Source organism: Apteryx rowi, unplaced genomic scaffold (genome assembly GCF_003343035.1).
Source record: "Apteryx rowi isolate R43461 unplaced genomic scaffold, aptRow1 scaffold_612, whole genome shotgun sequence".
Lineage (NCBI taxonomy): Eukaryota > Metazoa > Chordata > Aves > Apterygiformes > Apterygidae > Apteryx > Apteryx rowi.
The window spans coordinates 502,631-524,761 of NW_020450886.1; the positions used below are offsets into that span (position 1 = coordinate 502,631).

At 38.8% G+C, this 22,131-nt stretch overlaps 1 protein-coding gene and 2 non-coding genes across 10 annotated transcripts in view; all 3 read left to right on the top strand.

Annotated features, from left to right (window-relative positions):
• UBAP2 (ubiquitin associated protein 2) overlaps window positions 1-22,131 on the top strand; it is an 81,719-nt gene that overhangs the window by 46,540 nt on the left and 13,048 nt on the right. For 5 of the 8 annotated variants that reach the window (XM_026083715.1, XM_026083712.1, XM_026083713.1 and 2 more), the window contains 10 exons: window positions 164-267; window positions 5,475-5,534; window positions 6,709-6,761; window positions 12,042-12,109; window positions 13,921-14,110; window positions 16,397-16,610; window positions 18,066-18,340; window positions 18,861-19,033; window positions 19,979-20,189; window positions 21,414-21,453. In XM_026083715.1, coding sequence (XP_025939500.1) covers window positions 164-267; window positions 5,475-5,534; window positions 6,709-6,761; window positions 12,042-12,109; window positions 13,921-14,110; window positions 16,397-16,610; window positions 18,066-18,340; window positions 18,861-19,033; window positions 19,979-20,189; window positions 21,414-21,453 — 1,388 coding nt within the window. The remainder of the gene's footprint in view (window positions 1-163; window positions 268-5,474; window positions 5,535-6,708; window positions 6,762-12,041; window positions 12,110-13,920; window positions 14,111-16,396; window positions 16,611-18,065; window positions 18,341-18,860; window positions 19,034-19,978; window positions 20,190-21,413; window positions 21,454-22,131) is intronic. The other 3 variants (XM_026083716.1, XM_026083719.1, XM_026083717.1) reach the window with 2 other exon arrangements.
• LOC112974602 lies at window positions 14,420-14,503 on the top strand. Its single transcript, XR_003256340.1, has one exon. It is a non-coding gene; the product is annotated as a small nucleolar RNA SNORD121A (small nucleolar RNA).
• On the top strand, window positions 18,466-18,549 carry LOC112974601. Its single transcript, XR_003256339.1, has one exon. It is a non-coding gene; the product is annotated as a small nucleolar RNA SNORD121A (small nucleolar RNA).

Sequence of the window (22,131 nt, forward strand, 5' to 3'; positions counted from 1 at the left end):
CTGCTCATAGAAGAAAAATATCTTTTTAAAACCAATGACTAAAATGAATATATGTGGAAATCAAGATGTTAAATCTAATACGACTTCAGCTAAAAATCGTGACACTTATGTTCATTGAATGACCCATGTGTTCTCTTCCATTTCTTAACTTTTAAAACTCTAGGACATTTAACCCTGCAGACTATACGGAGTCTTCTGCCACTGATGGCTTTGGGACAAAATCTGAGATTTGGGAGACTGGTCAGAATGATGCAGATGATGGAACTGGTAAGATGTTTCAAGAAGTGGAAGGATTGGAATGAAGACCTGTAGCAAATTACAGTTAAAATAACATTCTGTTAGTGTTACCTTCTGAAAATGTGAAAACATCTCACCTGGCACAGATATTAGTCCATTTTTATAACTTACTGCTACTGATGGGCTGAGCACATGCTCTAGCCCTAGTGACACTCTGGTTAAATGAGGGCAAGGCAATTTTCAATTTTTTGTTTGTTTAGTATTAACAATCCCTTGAGAGAGAAAGGGATTCAAAGGGTTGCTGGAAGAACCTTTTATATGAAGAATTGTTTAGATCTCCTAAATGCTGCTTAAGATCTCACCCAACATGATTTAGGAGCGTAAGTCCCACTAAAAGTGATTGGTCCGCAGACACTGGGTAATAGGGTCTGAATGTCTAAGTAAACGTCTAAAAACTATTTGTAAATATGAATCCACTCAGTGACGCTGAGATGTCTTTGGAAGTCCAACCTATACAGTGTAGCAATGTAAGGATGTGAGTCTCTGGGATGGAGGAGATGGAGTTCCGAGATCTGCCACCTTTGAAGAGAAGAATTATGAACTAAAGCACGAGCAGGCACTTGAATAGAAGCCAAAAGAACAGTCTGCTTGTCTGAAGATGGAGGCGGCTGTGTGTTTCTATATGAAGTTTCAAGGGTGAAATATGCAGTCCTGGCTAAAGGCAACAGACACATTAGTCTGAAAAGGAACCACTTAACAGTGGTCTCATGTGGTGACTCAGAAATGAAGAATGTGACCTGCTTGTCTGTGACTTGGAAAAACAACTGGATAGATTGCTGCCTCCTATATTCTGTGACAGCAGATGAAGACAAAGGAAAGACGGTGTCAGGATGGAGAAATTGTGTATGTTGTTCTCCGCACTTGGGAACCACCAAGTGATAGGACAGACTACTTTCCTCCTTCCACCCCCCAAATAAAGGATGACTTGTCTTATCTCTTCATCAGGTGCTGAAGCCTGCTGAAATGATTTTCACAATCTTTTCTGAGTCAGGTGTGGAAGGAAAAGACTGATACTGGAGGCCAGTGTGTTGACTTAAGTGAAATATTTCAGCTTCATTGAGCCCTGCAATGAACCTCTTGAGATGCAGCTTTCTAAACTCTATAAAAGCTGTTTTTCACTTAACCAGAGAAGACAATAACAGGCTTAGAGTTTAGGAGGCCTTATTAGGCAGTTGTCTTGTCACTCTGAGTGCCTTGTAGTCCGGTGTGGCAGAATGGCACTGAGTAAATTAAGGGCTATTGAAAAGGAGCTTTTTTGCCAAACACAGCATCTTTCCAAGGCATCACCTTTGAAGTGACTTGTGTTATAGCAAACAAAAGCGCGCCTTTTACTCTCACTCATGTTAGTTTTTCAAATAAGTTTATCAGATAATGAGTTAGAAGGATATCTAATGAACTGAAAATTCCTCCATGAATACAGATACTGGTGTTTGCTATATGGCAGTGGGAGGCAGGGTACTTGTCACAAGTATTACAGAAGCAATGAGATTAACTGACCAAAGAAGGAAGTGATACAAGAAAGGTGTAAGGGGTTGGAACAGAGGTGTAGAGAATTTATCAGTTAATTATTAATGAACACAACTTTAAGACTGTGCTTTACAAACCACTTTCACTTATGCTTCATTTCCTAAGTGAACTTGAATGTTTGTGACCCTTCCTGCCCACTGTGTGTGGCCTTCATATGCCTCCCCTGTTGCAGCCTCTGTTCCCTCTTCTTGAATGCGTTTCCTCAGACTTCATTAAAAGAAATATTCTGCCTAGGAATAGGAATAGTTGGCTGTGGCTAAACTGATATCCTTGAGAGTATGAATGAGTGTGTCTACATGGGAGGTTTGCTGCAGAGTAATTAGGTTGGTCGAAATTCAAAGTGCAGTAGTTAATGGGTGGATGTTCTTTTTGGATGCCAGACACCTTTTTGCTGTTAGGGCCTATGCATGTCACTTAGAAGCGCACTGGATTTTCATAAAGCAACTTAAGGTGTTTGTGCAAAGTTGCTAAGCATGGTAGGGAGAAGAACGTCTGAGAAAGCATTCTGGAGTTTTCCCTAGTCTTGTCAGATTGAGTCTTACGGGGACGAATGTGTATTTGTCTACATGGGGAATTTTCTGCAGAATAATTTCGTTGGTGGAAATTTAAAGTAAACTAGTTAATGTGTGAATGTTCTGTTTGGATGCTAAGTACCTTTTTCCAGTTAATCTTAATTTACTTTAAGTGAAAATGGAAAAGACACCATAACTGGTGAAACAAACGTGTCTGTATATATCAATATAGGGAGAGAGTTTTATTTTAGAGTGTTTTTTCTTCAGACATGCCCTAAGAACATAAGAAACAAGTCCCTAAACCAACAAGAAGAGATTTATTTAAAAATAATAGGCTTTATCAGTTTTATACAAGTGGGAAGCACTTTCAACCTTGGAATGGAAAGCGTCTTTGAGGGTCTTTAGAGAGGAGGCGGCAGCTGGGGCACTAGTTTTAGAGCAGAAGAGGGAGCGTTGGGAAAGAGGTGAGGCAGGAAGAGGGAAATAGAGGTGGGGGAAGGAGCGGCAGACAATGTGTGGGGCTGGAAGCAGATTGTACAAAGTAGAGCTGTTGATCTGTCTTGTTAATAACAAATACTAGTTTTTAATTGTTTTTATCCTCTTCAGTTGAAATGCTGTTATGCTAGTTACAAATCAACAGTCCCAGTAATAAAGAAGTTACCAGTGTAGAGTTGCCAAAGAAGTGAATGAGGAGGGATATGTCTGTCTGGAAATTCATACAGCCTGCAGTGGGATATTGAAGGGTGTCAAATAAGAGTATACTCAGAAGAAGGACAGGACGGAAATCCCTCTTTATTCCTCATTTTCCAACCTCATTTCTTCTTTCATCTGTAAAGAAACAAACAAAACTAGTGTACTGTACCTACAGGAGCTGGAGAATTAGTGTCTTTCATTTGCACTTGCATTAAAAAGGAGATACTGGGCAACTACCTGGAGAAACTAAACTAGTTACCCATATGGAAGTGTTTCCTGAAGACATCATTCAAATTTAAACTCTGTGCAGTTCAGAATATTTCATAAGTATTTCCTCTCTACGTTGGTGCTTGGAGAGGACCATCTTCAAAATTTTCTTAAAAAACAAACAAACAAATAAAAAAACCCTTTATTTCTGAAATTCATTTGTTCTCTTGTGTTCTCTGAAAACGCTCTAGAACATCTTGTCCTGAATTGTTGTAGATGCCAGAAGAGTTGCAGTAGATTGAACGAAGAGTGTTTCTAGATGCATCATTGTGAATTCCATAGAAAAGCTAGCTGGTTCTGTGGATCTAAAATTTAGTGTAGCTGGTTGGAATAAAAGGAGAGGAAAGGGTGAAATCTGGTTGGTGGAATTTAAGTGTAATTTTATTCCAAATAATTCGGCATCAGTTTCCCTGTATCTAAATTTTTATAGTAGAAATGTACAGTTGCAGGACAAAGAAGGGACAGATGGGAGGAAACTAAATGACCAATCAATTCCGAAAAGGAATAAACTTGAACAGCATGTTTGATATTTTTTTACAGGCATGCAGAGTGTTCATTCTCTTGCCTTCTTCATAATGTACAAGGCAATGGGAGATCCTGAACAACAAATTGCACCCGTTTTTATAACAGAAGTTATGACAGAGGTGGTCACTTCTTAAATCATATTATAAAAATGTATATTGCTTTCTAATTATTTACTATACCTCTATCTTGATACTATTTCATAAATTTCACAGTAAAATTTAATTCTCATTAGCTTGGTTATGAGCAGTCTTAAATTACTTTGAAACTGAAGCATGACAAGAAAAAATAAATCATAGTATATCTGTCAAGGAGGAGGAAGGGAATTGTGCATCTTGGAAGCTGTAAGTATTTGTTTGTTTTAGGATTGGTGTAGAATTTGGAAGAAACATTTTAAGGAAACCTTCAGATTATTCCATTATTGTGGATGTAATCAGCAGTAATAAGATTAGTACATAAGTTTGGGATAGACCAAACTAGAATGATCTTCAGGGGGATAATATGGGGGATATGTATGGGGGATAATTCAAAAGAGGAAAAAAATCCCAAAATTGTCATAGGAGTAAGGAATTGGAGGAAAGTAGTTAAGCTGTACTGAGAATATATAGTACAGTTTTTATTGGCTTTACGGCTTTCTACAGATGAATTAATTTGGTTTTATAGAAGAAAAAAGGGAAACAGTTACAGGTGGAAGTCTATGTTGAAGTTGGTATGACAAACATGCTTGAAAACAGAAAGCACACTTTTGCTGGAAAGCAGAGAACTGATAAATAGGGGTTTCTGGTAAGACCTGGGGGTAAAGGTGGGGAAGAGAATAAACGGGCTTGCAACAAAGCCAGGGTGGATTTTGGACAAAAAGGAAGCTGTTATGCTTGTGGCAAGATCAGAGTTGGAATCCTTTCTGTATCAGGAAGGCGTTAGGAAATTGGGTTTAGTTCAGAGAAGAGCAGGAGAACAACTGAGACCGGAAGGATTGACTTCAGCAGCTAGAGTGTGAATAAGCTATACTAATAAACTTAGCAACTTGGCTAAACTAATAAAAGGGTAAAGGGTTGCGTTCAGTATTTGAAAAGAGTAAACAGAGAAGCGCGATGAAAAGTAGGAGCAATGGATAAACCTTGAAACTGAATGGCAGGAAGGTGTTCCAGGTGTTACTCCAAACAGATCCGATCTCCCAAAGGTGGGGGGGATACTCGGGAGTTTGGCTCGTTTTGTCTAGGGTTTCTTTGCGTTTGTTTTAACGGAGTCCTATTATTAGAGTTCTGGCACTAACACGAGGTTTGTCTTCTCCAGAGACTGGCCTTGCTCTGACCACTGTAAGATATGTATTAATAGGGCAAATACGGGGACGTATTTCTTCAAGGAAGACATGACAGAGGAAGTGATCCTGTACTGGTTGGGGGGGGGGGGGGAAATCAACTGTTTCACTAATAAATAGCGCTGCTCATTTGGCTCTACCTCCTTTCCAAAATATCTGTAGAAATTGTGGGTTAGTCTAGTAATTTGAGGCATGGTAATTATATCTAAGCACGCCAAAATTATTATTTTTAAATCTGCCTCAATATTTTGCAGCGTGTAGAAAGCTCCTAGTTAGGGGCTGTTTGATATAATGTGAGCAAGAAAATACGTTTCAGGCAATTTTATATTGCTCCACAGAGCCAACACAGAGTGGATATTACCTTGCTCAGGACCTGCCAAATAATTTTGGATTCCAAGGTATAAAATCTGTCTGCTCTCCCCTGTATGTGTATATCTTTGTGGTAGGCTTGTTGAGTTCGCTGGATTAGTGCCATTCAACCCTACTCTGGCCTAGATGCCGCTTTGTAAAATGTGCAGAAGAATGCACTAATCTAGTGATCGGATTAGCGCAGACTGGATTTGATGCTGTCTTCAGGGGGCTTTGTTTCTGAATGAATTTGTTGCAGAGGGTTCCTGGTTAAATAAAAGGATATGGTTAAAGTATTTCCTCTTCTGCTTTTGGACTTGAGCAAAGGTGATGGTACCAGGAATTTTACTGCTGGTGTTTTCTTTGCTTGTGGTTACAGAGTTTAATGAAAGCTCTGCTTTTTGCTGGGATAACCTTACTTGTGCTTATGCTGGTTGACGAGGCCTTGAGACCGTTTGTTGCTCTTGCATGTCTGTTTCTGCTGCTTCCTCTGGAAGGGATCAGTTTTTTAAAACTTTAGACTCATTTCCTGTAGTTTTACCATTGCTGCATGCTGTAGTCTCTGTGCTGTGCTCCACTGTTTGCCAAATCAGTTACAGGAAGCGGTATTTTGCTGTTACAGTGGCAGCTTACTGACTCTTCTGGTGCTGCTATCTGGATTATATAAGTTTTAAAATAAGATTGCCCTGTCAGGGGAAGGGAATGGGGTTGTTCTCTTCTGAGAAGAGGGTTAGCACGTTGGAAAGGAGCGTCTAGAGGCATAGCTTGGGTTTCAAATTTATGTATGCCTAAAAGTAGGATTATGAAAGTCAGAGCAGGTGTTCTGGTTGTGTTTTGTTTAGACTCTGGACTGGATCTTGAAGATCCAGTAGAAGGGTTGAGTAACCTCTCACTGTTATTGTAGACAGGTATACAGGTTCTTGCCCATGTTTGGTGTTGATCGTTCTTGTTGCAGATATGTTCATGTAAGCTATGTCTGGTACCATACTGGCTAAGAAATTCCTGAAATCATAGATAAAGCTAAAAGAAAATAATAAAAAACTTCCAAATTTTTAGAACTGCAGACCAATTTTCAAGAGCTTTCCATGTTTTCAGCCACCATCCTCCTTGCTTTGTGTTCCACTAATAATAAGAACAGGATGGCTTTTAATGCAGAAAGGTTGAAATACAATGTTGTGCTTTTAGCTTTTAACTGGTTTTCTTTCCTTCCCCAAATTACAATAGGAGCATGGAAAAATTCAATAGAAGAATGGACAGCAGAAGACTGGAATGAAGATGTAAGTGTACCTCACTGGATAGACAGCATTCATTATTTACCCTTTTCAGAGTCTGTGTGTTGTCTTCAGAAATTAAATGTTCTAAATAATGCTTTGCTGTAGGTATGCAATTATACTTCTTAGCATGTTTATCCCTGTAATTCTTGTTTAAAACAGTATATATTTAGGTAATCTTTTTGAATAAAATTTAATTTAAAAATATTCATTTATTCTGCTGCGTGGACTACTAATGTATAATAACATTTTAAGTTGTGTCCCAAATTAAGTATTAATGAGTTATAGTTCTCTGCTGCTTAACACTGATGAGTGTTAATTGCATACTTTCCCCTAATACTGTGCAGAGATTTAAAGCCGTAGTATCACAAGATTTTTATGTAATTATTTTTTAGTGCTACAGCTTACTGTCAAGTTTAGACCCATCATTTGATCTGTTTGGTTGAAATATATATAATTATTTCAATCAGTCCTCTTGATGTTCAGAACATTAAAAAGGGAGCTAGTAGTATGATGAAGTTATCACTTCATTCTTGTGTTTCATCATGATGTGTTGTCTAAAGTACTAGAACAATCTTTATTCTAGTTCTTTAACAGGTGAGACTTGTTTTCATGTCTGCAAAATATTTGGCATATTTTATTTATTATTTAAATGTTTGTGATTTTAAGTTGTCATTCAGTCTACTGTACCAAATCACTGTGCCTGAGCAGGTTAGAGAACAAATCAGGTAACAAGGAAGTATGGAAAGGAAAATAAAGCTTTTAAGAAGCTTTTCATCTTTTATGGGAACATCTATTATTTCAAGTTTATTTTCACAAGAGTAAGAGATTGTCTCAAAATTCATCCCTCCTGCCTCCCCATGTAGGGTGGCATGTCACTGTTATCCCCAGAAATGTGTGAATGTCGTGGAACAGAGACAAAAACTCTGTCCTTAGCTGCTAAGGAGGATGTGTGTTTGGAGGAAATCAAACAAACTCTCAAATGTTACCTATTTCCAGTATCAGTTAAAGATGCCAGCTTTTGATGCTAGTTTTAAGTCTGTCCTCTATATCTGCAATGTATGCGAGTGGCGTGCTAAGGGTAGTGAAATATCTGGCTTTGGTTCTCTACCCTGTTTGGTGCTGGTGTAATGCAGCTTTTACAGTATAGGAGGGATATTGAGCAATGCTGACTGGGGACAGATTTAGTTAGTTTTTCAATTATTAGACCTGGGTAATTTGCACATGAATTTTAAATGAGCAGCAAATGAAATCTCTAACCTGTCATTAATTTTTATTAATTTTGGAATGATGAAAAAAGCCCTGAAACCTAGAAGAAAGTGTTGATAGGCTGATGCTCAGAATGAGTGAATGAAATGGAGAGCTGCAAAAAAAAAAAAAAAAAAGCCCCAAACCTGCCTGGGGGAAAAATAAAGGAAAAAATGGTTAGTCTGATTTAAAAAATGAAAGTGTAGGAATACAGTTTGTGCCACTAAATGGAGTTTTATGGAAAACAGGTCCTTCTTGAATAAAGCTGTTCTTGATCTTTAAGTAAATTATGAGTTAGCTGTGACGATAGACTATGTCCTCCTAAGAGATTTGATCTTGCATCTTTTGTTGTCTCTTAAAAACAGCTGTGTGATATCACAAAACACGCTAGTGGTTAAGATCTGACTTGCAGCTTTCAGCAAGTAGTCTTTTGCAAGAGGGTCCTTATTGAACGTGAGCATTTCCAGGAGGGCTGCACGGGAATCCAGGCTTAGGCCAGATGCCATCTAGTGTCTTTATCAATGATTTGGAAGTAAGCATAAAATTGCTGCTGGATAAAATGTGTGGGGAAATGCAAAAATTATTGGAATGGCGAATGAAAGTAAGCTTGTCATGCAGAGAAATCTGGAACTCTTGCTAGACTCGGCCTGTTCTAATGAAAAGTGCTTTGATATAGCCGAGTGTGTATTTCTTTTATAGGAATGAGGAACGCAAGGCTTGCTTTTAGAACAAGGGGCTGTTTTTTGGAAAGCAGTGACTGAAGAATTTCAGGGTTATAGGGGCACAATAGTGAAAAAGAACAGGTCGGCATGATCTCCTACAGGCATGATGCTTTGGCAAAAAAAAGGCTATTGTAGTCTTTTTGCATGTAGGTACTCTTCCCTCTCCCCTAATCATTCTTGATTGATGTTTTTGTATTTGGACTCTACTGAACTTGATTCTGAAGTACTACAACCAATTATTCAGTGCTTTTACAAAACAGAAGTTGTGGGGAATAGCTGAAAATTATTTACTGATGAAAAAGGTGCTTTAGAGTGAGATTTTAAGTTTTGTCAGCATAGTTTACTGAAATAAATGTGAAAATTTTACTTTATTAGAATATAATGGGTTCTGTTTTTAATCTAGCAGAAAAGGCATAATACGAGCCTGTGGATGGAAGATAGACCCATACGTTTAAATGTGTAATTAAACAATTCTAGCAATGAACTATTGAAACTATTGAAATGACCAAGGAAGCTAACGTATTTTCTGTCTGCAAATAAAGACCAGGTGCTTTTCTAAAGAGTATTTTTGGTTAAATGTATTGTTCTCTAGTCAGATATAAGTTACCAAGTTCAGTATATGAGCAGCTGGGTGAAGTTTAATGGTTTTTTTTTCGATCTGGGAAGGATTAGATTTTGCGATCTAATAGTCCTGTATTGAACAAGTATAGTTGGTTGTCAGCGTACTGTTAAATAGTGAGAAACTACCTGCTGTTTAAAAATAGGAAGTTGTATCTTGTTAAAGGGATATTCAGGGTTTGGACAGTGAAGGACCAGATACATTTTGAGGTAATATAGACAGCTCTGTGTTTTCCTATTAAATTTGTGATCATTTTCTCCTATCTAAAGAAAATAAAGTTTAACTGCAGAAACTGTCAACAGAGGAGAAATAGAACTCATACAGATTGCTGGAAAGTGGATGAAGGCAAACATTTCCTGAACAATATTGGTAGTTGTAGTTTTTATTTGAAACAACAGCAACACTTTAAAAATTTTGAAAGTATACTTTAGTTAGAGTGTTTCTTTTACCAGCAAACAGTATGAGAACTTGTTTTTAATTTCTTTAACTTCAGTACCTGATATCAAAACAGTAATGAAGTTTTGTTGTTTCTAATTTGTTGGTGTTGATTTTTATCAGGATGCTTGAGTATATTTTTGCCTGTTCTCATCCCGTATCAACTGGCCGTAGGAGATGGTAAATGTTAACAGGATGTTGTTAAATATGTTGTCTGCTTGGTGACTGGAGAAGGATTTTACCATAGGTACAAGAGCTGAAATGCATAGGTATGCTGATGCTGAAGTGAAAGATTCAAGTGTAACGTATGGTTAGCCTCACCAGTTTTGTCGGGGAGGATAATACTACTTCTAAGAAGCAGTAGCTACGTCTGTGTAACAAAGAACTTTTCAGCTGCTGCATGTATTATGCATTCTGACAAATGCCGTAATCCCAGCAGGCTTAGTTGCTTGGTTTTGAGCTTGTGGCAGTGTTTGCCACGGCGCGTAGCTTCAACTTGAATGTAGCAGGTAGCTGGAGACTTTGTGTGCCAGTTTATTTGAGGAGAAAGATGCCTCCCTCGTACTTAGAGCATGCTTTTGGGTTGTCACAGGCATCCTCAGTCTCCTTGATTTGCTTAGTTTTCAGGGTTCATCAGTGTTTTGGCCACAGCTGGTCTTATTCTGGATTAAGTGGGTGTGAGAAACTGTTGGCATTACAAAGAATTTAATATTTAACCATGGGACTGCAGACCATAGGCTGCCACTCTGCTGTTAGCTGACCTCCTTGAACCATATAATGCAGGAATCTCACAATGCTACAAATACTGCAGTACAACTTGTTCTAAAACAACACATAAGGTGGGAATAGGACTGAACAACAGAGGAAGAGCCTTTTTTTATTGCAAATAGACCTGAGCTGAAATTTCTTTCTTAATTTTGGTCGGTACATAGTGTTGTGGGCATGCAGCAGTTTTCGCAGAACAGAGAGCTGGAATCTGTTCCAGGGAGCTGAGATTAAAATGTGTATTGGCAGCAGGGAATGGGAAGGAAATGGAGGGAGGAACTGTGGCAAATTTCTTTTTTTTTCTTTCTTTTTTTTTTCCCCATAACACAGTGTTGCATGTAGGTGGATGCTAGCAGAGTACATGAAATATTTCCCTCGCCTGTCAGTTTACTCCCATTTGTGTAACAGGGCTCAAACTTTGCCTCTTGAGTGCTAAGCAATTGCTCCCAGTCAGCCCTACTGTGTCCTGCTTAAATCAACAGTGTTCCATAGGAGAATCCCAATCAGATGAATATATTCAGTTATATATGTGCTTTCAGTGGAGCTGCCCATGGGATGGCAGCTGAAATTGTCTCATGTCCTTGATGTCCTTTAATATGGGCTGCTACCAGTATATGCAATTAAAAATGCATAATTTCCTGCAAGAGCTGTATTCAAATATCACATTCTAATGGGGTTCTTTGTAACTGTTTGAATAGGTCAGTTATTCTTTAGTTCAATGCAGAGTTACACCAATGTAGTTAAGAGTTGTATTGTGCAAATTTAATTTAAAAGATGACCACTATATATACATATTTTTATCTTGTTAAACCTAACCCATATAAGTTTAAGAGCTTTTCTAATTATAAGTTTTCTTGTCAAAAGAAGGGAATTAGCGCTAGGCAGCTGCAGCTGTTTAAACAGTTTGTCTGAAAAATGGAGTTAAAAACAGTGAAAAGAAAATTCCCCCCAAACCTCCCCAGTCCCCCAACAACCAGTACCTGTGCAAGTTGCTCTGTCTTTATTGTATCTGAATGGTGATGTGAGTTGAAACGTAAAGCAAAGGTATAGATGAAATGAATAACCAGGAATGGTGCAGTGTGTTAGACTTCTGCAACAGGATTTATCAGAGCTCCTCTGCTGAAGTCCTAAATTATGTCTGTATAAGCTGGCTTTACACTGATGATATATTTGCTGTCATGTTAGTTAGTTTCTACTGGTATAATCTTTCCTTAAACCAACTGTTGCCCAAACTGACATGGTTGCGCTGGTGTGTTCAATAAATTAAATTTCATAACATTTTAGCTAAATTGGTACATGATTCTGTGGAAAAGAATTTATTGAAGTTGGACTAAGTTTTCTTAGCTTTTTAAAGGGAGCTGCATCATGACTGGTTGTAGTGGTAGTCTGACATTACTGTTATCTGAAAGTGTGTGACCAAGATGGAATTTCTGCAGACGTTGCAGCAGTGAAGTGTCAACATGCTTATGATTAAAATACTCTTTCTCTCTCTTTCAGCTTTCTGAAACGAAGGTCTTTACTGCTTCCTCCGTTCCAGCTGAGAATCATGTTACTCCTGGACAAAGGTAAGCTCTTCTTCCACCTTTTCTATACGAAAAAATGTTTCACTTAGTGAAGCAATATTAGCTTGCACGTATTAAAATATATGTTGAATAAAACACAAGGACAGTCCTGGTCAGAGATTGCTCAAGCCAATTTTAAAATTGTGAAAGCCTTACTTGCAAATAATTGATTCTGTGTGTTCCTATGTTACCTATATTTGACTGTGGATGTGGAGCCAAGTTTGTCAAATCCATGAGGATAATACTGCGAAGATTGTCTCTTTTACACAAAGACTACTATATAGTAGGGAAAAAAAGTGTTCTGCTTTTGAAAAGGAAGCACTGACATTGCTGTGCAGAAAATGGGAAGCCAGACCCTCCAGCTTCAAGAAGTGTTCAGAATGCATCTCTGACAAATATGTTAACAGAAAAGCTTGCATTAGCAAGAAGGTGAATTTCCTGATGATCATCGAGGTTACTTGCCTTTGCTTAAGGTAGTGATTTCATATAAAGAACCAAAAATATGGTAGTTGCTGCCTTACTTTGCTTTTCTTTGTCTTCACTCAGTGCCTGACAAATGGCGATGTGGAAATAGTTGCCTGGTTTAGCTAACACTTCCTCAGGTTACAGGAAGGCAGGTTAAAGCTGCTCGATCAGTATTTCTGTGGTCAAAAAGCATGATATCTGAAAACTAGATGGCCTTATGGTCCCAAACATCTTGATACAGCTTTACTGCTATACTTAAGAGTACAGTAAAACTTTGCTTACAGCGTGGATGGGACTTGGAGGTGGCATGGTGTCAGTTATTGTAGGGTTTATATTCTTCTTCTTAAAAGTGATACGCATTAGTTCTGATGTAAATACTTTCCCAAGTGGATGTCCCTCAAATTATTTTAGAAAACATTGCAGTTTATAAATTCAAGTTCTAGCTATTGTTTTTGTTTGTTTGTTTTCCTTTCCTAAAAGAAACCTTTTGGATACTTGCTTCAGTATCTGATCAATATCTCTAGTATACTTTATCCATACTGATAAAGGTGCTAAAAGCAGCTCTTCAGCCCAAGCTTGCAGTGTATTTAGGATAAACTTCAGTCAGAATCTTTGGAGTATTTTTTTTTTAGTGTATGAATGCTTTGTTTTACCTTGGATAAACCTCTGCTAAACATGTTAGGCAGTAATAAGCCATGCTAAACATATGAAAATACATGTTTCTTACCCTGCTTAGGTATATGTGTTAGAGTAATTTTGGATATGTGCCTACTATCTGAGAAACTTAGCTTCTATTTCTGCTGCTCCGGCAGCTTCCATGTAATCAGGCATTCACTGAGTTGCTGCTTGTGTGACTTCATCCGTTACCATCCTCATGCCCAACTTATACAGGGGTAGGCCTTTGATCCCTTACTCTTTGTAGAAGGATTGTGTGATGTACAGGGGATGTGGATTATTGATACGTATAATGGCCTAGCAGGTAGAATTCACTGAAATGTGACATCTCTTTTATCACTTGTCTCCGGTTACATGCTTATATTAATCGTATAGGTTACTTTTATATGATGCATGATGTAGTAGGAGGTGATAATATTTGAGGAAAAGTGAAAAAAATATTTAGATTCTCTTTGTAGTGGAAAGTCTCAGCTAGCAGAATTTCCCTTTCTAGTAGAAACCTCTATTCCACCTTGTCATGTGGAGAGTTCTTGTATGGTAGGTAGACAAGCAAGAGTCACAAAGACTTAATTCAGAGTATGGCAGCTTCATCTATGTATCGTTAGTGCTTTCTTCAATTTCAACACTGCGTAACTGTCATGTTTATTCCAGCTAAACTTTGCTTTTTCTTACAGCATTGATTTGGTAACACTGCTTCAAAAGCCTGTGACTTCCACCCAAGAAACAGAAGGCAACTCGTTTGAGGCTCCCCAGCAGCAGACCTTTGGCCAAGCCCTAGTCTTCACAAATTCTCAGCATAGCACCCAGATGGCATCAGGAACTGGCAGCTCCAGTGCTGTAAACTCCTATTCTCCTCAGAGTCTGGTAAAATTGTCTTATGGTTTCTAAATACTCTACATCTTGAAGAGTAAATATTTCAAGGCAAATAGCTCTTCCAGTAATGACTATTTCATGAGATGTTTCAATATTTGTAAAATTCAGGATGCAGATGTTGAAGGAACCAGATTAAGAATATCCTCACAAAAATGTAAAATACATTACTTTTTCTGTTTTTGCTAGGTGGTTCTTTCTTAGTCTACATGAAGTACTTGTATTAATTTTTGAATAGAGAACAGATGAGTTTAATGCATCCTGATTTGGGATGAAATTGTTTGTTTATAAAGTGAAGTTCTATACCAGAAAACTATGATGTGGTATTTCCAAGCACATATCTGACTGCTCTTTGTGGAAAACTGACTATTTCTGAGTTTTCTGGAGTGAAGAAAAGTGGCTTCCCTTCTTTAATAATTTTGAGGGTTTGAAATTGGGCACTTGAGAAGCTTCTCAAATAATGAATACTATTAGTAAATTTTAGGTTGGGTGGCCAAACCCACTAGCTCAATGGAGTGATGCTGCTCCAGCTCCATGATCCCAGGTCCAACCAGTAGTGAGGCTGAGAATGTATTCCCAGTAGGCATCTACACAAACACGCGTATACAACATATATACACAGCCAGCCATATATATCAACACAGACAGATGCACACTGTGCTCACACAAACAGCACCAGCAGCCTCAGCCTGTTCCCCTCTGGCTGATCAGGAAGAAGGTCCGTTAGGGGGCCCGTAGACATACCCGTGTGCAGCGTGGATGCCTCCAGCAGCTGAGCTTAGATATTCAGCCCATCCAGTAGCTGGCCCTAGATCCCCAGTCTCCCCAGTTGCTGGCATCTGGACACATGAGTCCCAAAGGCTGGCAGCCATGTTCCAGTTGCTGGTACAGACCCCCTTCCTAGCCCTCCCATGCACGTGTGTGCACATGCACACACCGAGCACACGCAAGACTTGCACTAGATACACATATGCAGATGGGTCTCAGTTGACCCCATGGTGTCTCGGGCAGTCAGCTGGGACTCCCCTGATCTCCCCAGTAGCCAGCTGCTCCTGTGGGCTTGCCCTTAGAGAGACACGCACGCCCAAGCGGGTGTCCCAGTTGACCCCCAGATCCTATGGTCTCCCTGGCAGTCACCTGGGACTCCCCTGGTCCCTCTGTTAGCCAGCTCCCCTGTGGTCTTGCCCTGAGAGAGAGACAGACAGACAGACACAGGGCTCTCAGGTCGCTTTGCCTGTTCCTCTGGCTTGAGGTTTGTTAGCGATTGCACGCTCACTTGCGTATCCTCGCTCGCTCCAGTTGCTGGCACCGCAGACGCATCAGCCCTCTGACTCATGTTCCCCCCTCCAGTTGCTGGCACTTAATTTCACTTACTTTGGTCTCTCCAGTTTGCTGGCACCACAGATGCATGGGCCCTTACTACCTGTGGTCTGACTGCAGTTGCTGCACTCAGATATGCGTGCCCCCATCCCCCCATGCACACACATGCACACAGAATAGAGAGTCCCTCACCCAGGAAAAGAGAAAGGAATTTAATAAGAAGATAGGACAGACTGCACTAATCAGGCACAGGGCATGGCCAGACAAGCCTACAACCACCTATTTACACGTGACAGGTCCTCTTTATCCCCTTATTCCCCTAGTTTCTCATATTTGTTCCTCTCCAAATAGCCTGGATGCCTCCCTTTCTCCCCTAAACATCCCATAATAAGTCTTGCACAATCCCAAAACACTCTTCCTCTGCATCTCATAATGCATAATACTGCACTTAGGCAGTAACCCCCCCTCAGTCTGAAAGGTGCTCTGGAGAACTGCTCCYGTTGACTCATCTTGCTGGGTTTCACACTTGGACAATGGGACTGATGTTCTCCTGGGAGAGCTCTGGGAGGAGCCCGGACAGTTCCTCTAAGTAGGTAATTTGGGTTCCCCTTCCTGCCGTTGTGCTTCTGCGCTCCGTAGTGCATGTGGAGATGAGCTTTTTATTCCATAACCTAACAGTAAATATGTGGTATTTTGAGGTGTGTGGATTCAGGTAAATTGGCACTATTCCAGGCATCGTGGTGGAAGTACATCAATGCATAAGCAAAGGATATGGCCTTACACTGCAACAGCTGAATTTTTAGTTGGTCTTTTATTAGTAATCTAGAGCTGAAAAGGGTTGAACTGTTGCCAAGTAGCAGCTGTAGGCACTGATCTTAAGGGTATGTTCAAATTATTTACTACATACTTATCTCTCTCCCCCCCCCCTTTTTTTTTGTGTGTGTATGTGTGTTTTGCTAGTCTGCAGTTCTCTGTTCTGGATTTGGAGAACTTGGATCCTCTAAATTGGCAAACTCTACTGGATCCCAAATCTTGGACCAGTTGAAATCTCCGGGTTTGGGTCAGTTTACCTCTCAACAAAACAATAGTAGCTCTACCACCACTACCACGACTACCACATCATCCTGGGATCTAAAGCCCCCCATTTCTCAGTCCTCAGTCCTTAGTCAGTTTGGTAAGTGCTTTGACATAGTTTCCTCTTTCTCTCTCTATCCTAATCTATGATAGAGATATGATAGTCCTAATAATATGATTGGATGGAACATTTAAAGTTCCACTTATTTGCTGATAATGATGTTATGAATATATCACAAAATAGGCTTAAATCTCTCAAAACTTATCAGTAGAAGCGGTGCATCTTTAGAAGTTGTTGAGCTTTCATGTAATGATGTCTTTGAATTAATGTACTTAAAATTTAAATGGAAATTTAATGTCTTTGTTTCTCAACAAATTGTGAAAAATACTCATTTTGGTCCTTCTGTCTGTGCTGCTTCTAGCTGAGTATAAAGACGTACCATATTTTGTCTTTCTCTTTTTTCGTTTTTTTCCCTCCTAACCATTGCATGAATTTGCAATGAGTGTTTTTCTTCATAATGAGCGTCCCATCTCAGTGTTTTTCCTTCACGTACAAGTCCACACCTGCGGATAATGATGCAGATTATGTATTTTTTCTTTTCATAACTGTATGGATTTTTCATTTAATTGAGTAAAATTAGGATAAACAGGGGTAAAAATGGCATGAACTTTTTTTTGGCAGTGTAGCTTGTGGCAGTGCTCTCACTGCGAAGAAAGATAGGTCTTGTATCTCTCTTGTGTTTATATGTGTCTATGCATGTTTCCAAATAGATAAGCAGCCAATTTGGTAGCAGTTATAATCTTTTGCACACAGTAACGCAGCTAAAATGTTTATGTACATTTTAAGTTGCTTTCTAATGCAGTTTACCAACTGAATATACAAATCTCGTATATTGTGAGTACTGTGGATCTCTTATGGTTATTAGCCACTGCTCTGAGCCATTGCTTGACTTTCACTCTCTGAAAACTATGAAAGGGAAGACTTGGAAAAAAACTACCCATGTCTAGTATCTCTTGACTTTCAGACAGATTAGACTGATAGATGACTTCCTGCTTGTGCTGAAAGTTTTCTCCTTTTCAGGGTCAGTAAATCCTAGTTCATAATACCTCTAAATGGCAACTCCAGACCCTTTGAAAGTAACCACAATTTAGAAGCACAGTTAACTGTAGTGAAAATTGCAGTGTTTGACTAAAATAAGCCATGACAGTGTTTTGAGGCCTAATGTGTGATAATACTATGTGACTGTAAAAATAGGTATATGTTCTCGTATTTTTAAAGAAAGTTAAATAATGCTAGCTCAAAACTTTGTTTAATGTGGGGAAAATAAGGTGTTGGCTTTTATTATTGCAGCGGTAATGTTCGATGTTAAACCCGTGATGATACCTGAAAGAGAGGGTACACACTATAGCCGTAAACTGTGTCAAGTAAAGCATGGCATAGCTGTAAGCTGTGTTGAGCTCCCCCCCGCCCCAGTTCTTAACATAAAGAGTAGAAGCTCTGAGAGCAGATTTTAATGCTTTAATTTTGGTATTTCTTTTTCCAAATGCTGGCTAGACTTTAAATCCCAGCCTGAACCATCTCCAGTTCTGAGCCAGCTGACTCAACGACAGCAGCAACAAACACAGGCAGTCCCTGTTCCTCCTCCTGGGTTGGAGTCCTTCTCCTCCCAGGTAAAGCTCCGAGAGCCGTCGCCAGTAGACACGTCTACAACTGTTAGCAAAATGTTGCAGCTCCCCAGCATATCTATGGATAACCAGGCAGTGACTGCCCATCAAACCCAGCAGAAACAGATGAAACCACAAAAGCGGAGGATAACTCCGGCATCCAAGGTGTGTAATTCAGTGGAGCTAGTCCTCTATAAACACATACTGTAAATTACTAGGGAGGAGGAGAGCAAGTGTGTGGTGTATTTCTTGTTTATGAAGGAGGAAATTCTAAGCTAGGTAGTTTTACAGTCCAAAATACAGTGATGTTGTTTTTCCCAAGCACATACCTGATTGCTCTGTGTGGAAAATAACTGTTCTGAGTGATTTTGGATTGACTTAGTGGTGTCTACAAGATGAATGTTGAATGAAGGGGGATGAACATGGATGACACCTTCATATTACAGAATATCATGGCTCACTCTTTCAGCTCCAAATCAGGGCATAGAATCAATATATGATTTTCAAGTTACAAAAATATAGTTAATTTATATAATGCAAACTGGAGGGTTGTGGTAGATGAAGTTAGCAGCAAACGTTGAGGTGGTAATTGAATAAGCCTGTAGTTAAAGGAGGGGAGGATGTTATTTTTGTATACTTTTAGCTAGTGTATATGAAGGAATTGTGACTTGTTTGTTTGTTTAAGATTCCTGCCTCTGCAGTGGAGATGCCTGGATCAGCTGATGTGACGGGGTTAAATGTTCAGTTTGGAGCTCTGGAGTTTGGGTCAGAGCCTGCACTCCCAGAGTTTGGATCAACTTCAAGCAACGAGAATACCAGCCAGGCGACCAACAATAGCTTGTACTCAAAATCTGTAAAGTACGTGCGAATTCCCTTTGTGTATTCTTATGTGTCCTCTTCAAGGGTCAAGTTTGTGCCAAAAATGTCAAGGCAAGGTTACCATGTAACGGAAGGGGGAAATATGATGACTCGTAAGACTCTGTGTTTTCTGTGGATGGCATCTTAAGAGGAATCTCTTTTCTAATGGCAATCAAAATCTCCTTGGATGAGTGAGTTAGAAGCTGGAGATGACATGCATGTAAATAACCTCCAATAAGCTGCCCTTTTAAGTATTACTTTCTCATGTTTAATTGTCCTGTTTTTCAAATCTTTTTGAGGGTTTATTTCCTCAGAGCCCCAATTCTTCTGCTTTTGATCAAGGAGAGATGAATGTTGTACATTATATATCTGTGTCAATAATTTGGTGCCAGATTGCAGATCTAATGTTCCTAAAGGATGAGAAAAGAGTATGCAGAAGCTCTGACTTAAATGCTAAACTTGCCACTGATAAATACAACCATACTAGTAACACTTATTTGTTTCTTCATCAAAAATTTTGCTTCAGTAAAAAACTACCAGAAACCTTTTCAAAAATACTGTAAAAATGAACTTTGACTTATAGTTCATAAATGATTTAAGCTGTATAGAAAGCAAAAGTCTTGTATATTTTTAGAGTATTTTTTCCTCTTTGTGTAGTTCATTCTTAGACTATTATTGTAGTATTAGAATTCTATTGCAAGAGATTAGGCCTATCTCATCATATACCAGACTTCTGTGGACCTAGTGGTTTAAAAAAGTGGGATTATGATGTTTGATCCCCCAAAGCAAAATTATAGGTTTTTCATTATTAGGTTTTCTAATATAAATAATGTGGATTTGAATATATTTTACATGGTTCTAGATAATTGTATAGGAGCTGATATTTTCATGAAGGTATTTGAGATGACGTTTACCAAGATGATAAATAACTTTTACTTTTTCCAGTGATCCTTTGAATACCTCTTTGCCAATATCCAATACAGTACAGGAGTCCACCTACACAACCTCTGCCATCACCTCTTCCAGTCTGACCTGCTCATCCCAGAGCACTAGCCCAGTAACAACAACTTCCTCCTATGACCAGAGTTCTGTGCATAGTAGGATAGCGTACCAAAGCTCCATGGCTCCGTCCGAATCAACCCCTGTGGCAGTTACGGTGAGCGAATTTCAGAAATAAGACTTTGAAAAGAGTTTAAATATTCATGTTATCCACGTTAGACTTGTATTACCCTGCTATTTTAATACGTTTAACCAAACCAAGTGGTATCTTTGATTCCCAGGCCATTCTGTTCTTACTTTTTCTTATCGTGTAGCCATTTTCTTGCCATACTGTATTTGGGATACAGTAGCCTCTGATCTTATGGGTTTTGACATCTTAAATTGCTGTCTGACCTTTTTTCTTAGTAACACTTACCATTCTAGTTGAGTTTCCTTCCCTGAAGCTTAGCTTTTAAGAAAGGAACTATCTCTCTATATAAATATTAGTCATGATATTTTGCCATATCTTGACAGTTTCTGTCCAAAGGTAATATCATTTATTAAGTTTATATGGCACCTAGCAAATGGATCCAAAACTGTTTGTGGCTCCTGCAGCATTACTCTTCTGTTAGTTAGATTTAAACACCAGTGGGAATTAGTTTCATGTTTTATTTTTAAAAGCATATGGGAGATCTAGTCTAGGATGGAGAGGATCTCTGTCTCTGGAGGCATTCAAAAGCACCTACTCTCTTTGTTTAAGGAATGTAGGTTTGTTTTAAGAGAACTTAATTTATTAAATGCTTAAGGAACTTGTGAGAATTTAAGTTTTTTTTTTTTTTTTTTTTTTTTTTTTTTTTTTTNATATGTAATGGCTCAGTCACACTTGTCTTCTGCACTAGCTCGTATGTACTGGTGAGGATCAAGCATAGACTATCCACTTCTGTACTCCAGCGTTATCCAAAAAACAACTGGTGCTTCTCAAGTCTTATCTTTCAATGGAAAAAAATGGCGTTTTGGCGTCTCTGTGTAACTTGGATAGTTAAAATTGTGAGTTGCATTAGATCAAAAGCACAACCATTTCCTATATGTTAACGCAATTCTCTTTCTTGCATATCGGTGTGAACCTGAAGTTTATGTTGTATACCATACATGGGAAAGTCTCTTTCAGATGGGTGTAGTTTGGGCAGTGTATGGGGTTCTGTATGTTCAGGACACCTTGCACTTGAGACAACTTTATTATGTGGTTTTGTTAAAAGCAGTAACAAGTTAATTTTCTACCTTTATTGTCTTTAAGTTTAGAATGAACATAGAATTTTGCATGAAGCATGTTGTATGTGTGAATCAGTCTGAAAATTTAATATACTGCTGTAAGGTGACTTATTCATTTCTCCTTTGTTTACAGAATGGGCACAGTGGTGTTCGAACACAGCCAACTCTTGACAGTAAGTTTTTACAAAGCTCCATTATACACAAGACTCTCTTTCTGACCTTTCCTTACTACTTGGTATGCACACAATAGTAGCAGTGATACCTGGTTGAAGGTTTTGTACAGTTCTCGCTGTTTATTGTTGACCAATTTGAGTTTATTTTGTACTTGCAAAGAATGTACAGCTTGCTAATTGGCTAATACCAATATATGAAATTAGTCTTATTAAATATATACCCAAATGTGCAACCCTGGGCAGTCTTAGAGTTAGAAAAGTTGCCATGTTTGTGGGGTTTTTTTTTACATTTTAATTCCTCTGCCCAAAACTTGTGTGTGTGTGTGTGTACATATTAAAAAAAAATATAATAATTATTATTTTTACCAATTTTTCCAATTCCCATTTGGGAAGCTGTGATTAGCCTTTAGTGGTAGTGAAACAAAGCCACATTCTTTTAAARTATCTCTTACTGCCTGTAGCACTGCTTATGCCCTCTTGCAACCCTGTGAGCAATAAGGGTGACTACCATGCTCCCTCTGCTGGGTTGCTTGCTGTCTTGCAGTAGAGTAAAAATCCTACAGCGTTGGCTCCGATATAGGCATTATTTTCTTCTTTGTATTGGCTTGTTTTTAGTGTGCTGCTTTACTTGTACTGCCCCTATAACTCTCTTCCTGGAGTTAAAATAATTAAAATACA